The sequence below is a fragment of the Pinus tabuliformis genome, chromosome 1_1, assembly GCF_031772625.1.
Source record: "Pinus tabuliformis cultivar Carrire ecotype Pingquan chromosome 1_1, CPIR1, whole genome shotgun sequence".
NCBI classification, from domain to species: Eukaryota; Viridiplantae; Streptophyta; class Pinopsida; order Pinales; family Pinaceae; genus Pinus; species Pinus tabuliformis.
Window position 1 is genome coordinate 325,613,338 of NC_142297.1, and position 3,792 is coordinate 325,617,129.

Below are 3,792 nucleotides of genomic sequence, written 5' to 3' on the forward strand. Positions count from 1 at the left end.
TTTGTAAATGGTTATTTAGGCCAATTTCTCCATCTTAGTCATTTTCTTTTTGTCTATGTTAAAACAGATGTATCTCTCTCCTCTTTATGGAGAGTGTACTTTTATTCTCCACAATAAGAGCTAACTTGAGGATATATGCTACACTGTGTAAATTTTAGTTTCTAATGATAATAGTATTCACCCAAAAAAAATCAATCTTTTATAGTTATTTTGCAAAAATAATTATTCCTTTTAAAAAAGTTTGTCTAAAAAAATATTTTAACATATTTTAACATATTAGTTTCTTAACCTTTAAATATCCCTTGTCATATGATACACAATCTAAAAAAACATTATAAAAAATCAGCATACATATTACAAAAATACACACACACACACACACACACACACACACACACACACATATATATATAAAGATTATTCAACTATTTTTCCAACTCCAAAAAAATAACAATTTATTTTAAAAAATAAACTAAAAATTAATTATATAAAAAATTATCAATACTAACTTAACATCATCTTACCCATAATTAACTATGACTCATAAGGCTATCAACAACATCAATTAACGATAAATTATCTTATATATATCAACTAAACATATCTTATCTATGACACATTTTAATCCCATCTTAAAAACTAAATTAAACTAAATTATTTGATAATAAAATTAAAAAAAAAACATACCCATCCAATCTTATACTCTTCATCTTATTTTCAAAATAAAAATATTTATCAAATATTAATTCTCAATCTTAACCCTCCATCTTTTTTTTTTCAAAATAAAAAGGTCTATTAAAGTAATAAGTACCAAAACTTGCAAGAAACTTCTTTCCATTGTGTCTACTACCAACTGTTGCAAGAAATATTTGTACATTATGTCTAATAACAATATTGAATCCAAATCAATATTGTTTTTTTTTAAATCACATGGTGAATGGGTAATTGCCAGTCTTAATCTATGGGAGACCGAGGATCAATCCTCGTAGCTACCTCTATAACACCAGGAGTACATCCAACTACCTACAAGTCGGGTATACTAAGATCCTATGATTTTAGCCAGAGCGGACTCAGCCAAGACGAGATTGAAAAATCCACCCCTTTGCTTCAAATCTCATTGAATACAATGACCCACTATGTTGAAATTGAAATCAAAATCAATATTGTTACAAATACTTATTTATTAAATAAATGGGACAAAAGCCCTTCACTAAGGTTGTCTCCAGCACATACAACACACAACGCCGCTATTATAGGAATGGGATAGGACGCTTACAAGTTACAATACACTCAACTTCTTAAGATATTTGCAACATAATATTTATAACCATATATCCAAGCATATACTATTTAAAACAGACAGGAAAATGACGATTTTGCTTTGTTCGCAGAAAACAATGTTAAAACCTATGAGACGGCAAACCTTCCATGAAGAGAAAGGAGGTGTTTCTGAGTTCATCCACGTGAAATCCTGGTGATCATCAGGATATCGATTTCCTGAGAATCCATAATTGGATAATATATTTTCTATTTCCTTCATCTCATCAGGTGTGATCTTCACAGAAAGAGCACCAATATTTTCTTCTAAATTCTTCACTTTGGTGGTTCCAGGAATGGGTGAAATATCATTTCCCTGATGAAAAATCCAAGCAAGTGAAAGTTGACCCGGAGAACATCCCTTGCTGGAAGCTATTTCAGCTATCTTTGCAAAAGTCACCTTATTCTTTTCAAGATTCTCTTCTGTAAGCCTTGGCATTGTCTGTACAAAACATTAATACTTAGTAAAATTGTAAAAAACCTTCGACAAAACAATAAAATGCAGAAATTTATCAATGCATTACGAGTAACTCAATATAATCCTGAGAAAATGAACTCAGTAATTCCGGGGAACGGGTATTAAAATGAAAGGTTTCGGATAAATATCAAATAAGATTAAGAATGTTAGCTTTAACTTTTAAAGCCATACTTATATTTATAATACAACCTTTTTTTATATATCAACGTTCTTTTTTAAAATACTAAACTCAAATAAAATATAGATAAACGCAGATATACCTTTCTAGCATCATTATTCGTTAAATTTTCAACTGACTTTGCTCCGGATGAAAGAAAACCCCGCCCCAGAGGGCTGTATGGCACAATTCCAATACCGAGTTCTCTGCCATTAGAATGTTCATATGTTAATTAGCAATTCATAATACAAAGCTAATAACAATATGGAAAATGCCAACTCCAACATCTGATGATACCTGCAAGTGGGAATAATTTCGTCCTCTACATCCGTAGTCCACAAAGACCACTCTAACTGAACTGCTGTTATAGGATGAACAGCATGAGTCCTTCTAATTGTCGATGGGGACGCCTCCGAAAGTCCGATGTACTTTATTTTCCCTTCTTCAACTAATTTCTTCAGCTCTCCAATCTGTCACAGATGGACACAAAAAGCACCACATCAAACAGCTGTATTTAAAAGGACAAGAAAGTTACGGAGAGATCTTGCTTCTCTCATATAGATGTTTGTTTTATGGTGGACATTACAAGCCATTGAGTGTGGTTCATTTCTGTCTGGAAGATGAGATAACTATCTCAGTGCTGAAGATGTAGATGAGTCATACTTGATAGCCAAAAATTTTGACCATAAAAGCTTCAATATGAGGAATTCCTAAATGCTAAAACAGAATTGTTTTTTTCACATAAGCCTCCATTCTAAAATCCAGAATCATTCCAGGAGTAAACCTGAAATGCTTTTTTCACATAAGCCTCCATTCTAAAATCTATTCTAAAATCCAGAATCATTCCAGGAGTAAACCTGAAATCCATTCTGAAATCCAGAATCATTCCAGAAGTAAACCTGAAATCCAGAATCATTCGAGAAGTAAACCAGAGCTATTGCAACAGCACATACCGTAACTTCAATGGGGACTTTAGTGTCAATACGATGTTGGTAATAAAGATCAATGCAATCCACTTCAAGTCGCTTCAAGCTTGCTTCGCAGCAGGCGCGGACATATGCAGGGTCTCCTCGAATCTTCAGTGTTCCATCGACAAAACTAGCTCCAAACTTTGTGGCTAATTGGACTTTCTCTCTAATTCCTTTAATGGCCTGCAAACAACATACCGTAGGTAAAAATTGTATCAAATTGGATAAGCTCTAGATAATTGCAATTACAAGGAAAGAGAAAACCCCATACAACAGTCCTACCTTTCCAACGAGGATCTCGTTGGTGAAAGGGCCATAAATATCCGAACGTAGTAAAAAACAACTGCCCTGAAGGATAGGCATAGAATATCAGAAACACTGCCCATGAACAAAAACTTGAACAAAAACTTGCCCGCTATTATGGGCCGCAGGACAAGAAACAAAGGCAACAGAGAGCGAACTAATCATCTGGAGGCTCTTCCACAATTCTGCACCAACCGGAATCAGGCAGATCCCTTGCACGAGTAGCATCAGATACAAAAGATCCAAGATCCGTCGGCGCCATCACCATGTCAAGAGCATTGTGATCTTGAGCCTTCGAAACCTGCAAAGAAAATGGATTCGGCACAGAGACAGAGCCAAGGCCCTCCTGATGAGAGCTAGACTCTCCCACCTGGGCTTCCTCATGAAAGAACACCGAAATGTGAGCTGTAATCCTTGGGCGATTCAGAGAGCAGTTGAAGGTGAAAATCGCAGAGCCAAATGAGGGAGAAGACGTGGAGTCTGGAGGAAGGGGCTCAGGGTAATGGCTGGACAGATGAAGACGCCCTCTCCCACTGCGAGTGCGAGGGTAATGGCTGGCTATGAATTCA

The 3,792-nt window shown here is 35.3% G+C and overlaps 1 protein-coding gene across 1 annotated transcript; it reads right to left on the reverse strand.

Annotated features, from left to right (window-relative positions):
• Nucleotides 1-1,172: 1,172 nt before the first annotated feature.
• Nucleotides 1,173-3,283, reverse strand: LOC149212881 (putative aldo-keto reductase 2). Its single transcript, XM_089388858.1, has 5 exons — nt 3,203-3,283; nt 2,906-3,103; nt 2,250-2,422; nt 2,056-2,158; nt 1,173-1,759 (listed from the first exon to the last, which is right to left on the reverse strand). Exons 1-5 carry the CDS (start codon nt 3,281-3,283, stop codon nt 1,322-1,324), a joined length of 993 nt encoding a protein of 330 aa, XP_089244984.1. The 3' UTR covers nt 1,173-1,321.
• Nucleotides 3,284-3,792: the final 509 nt, after the last annotated feature.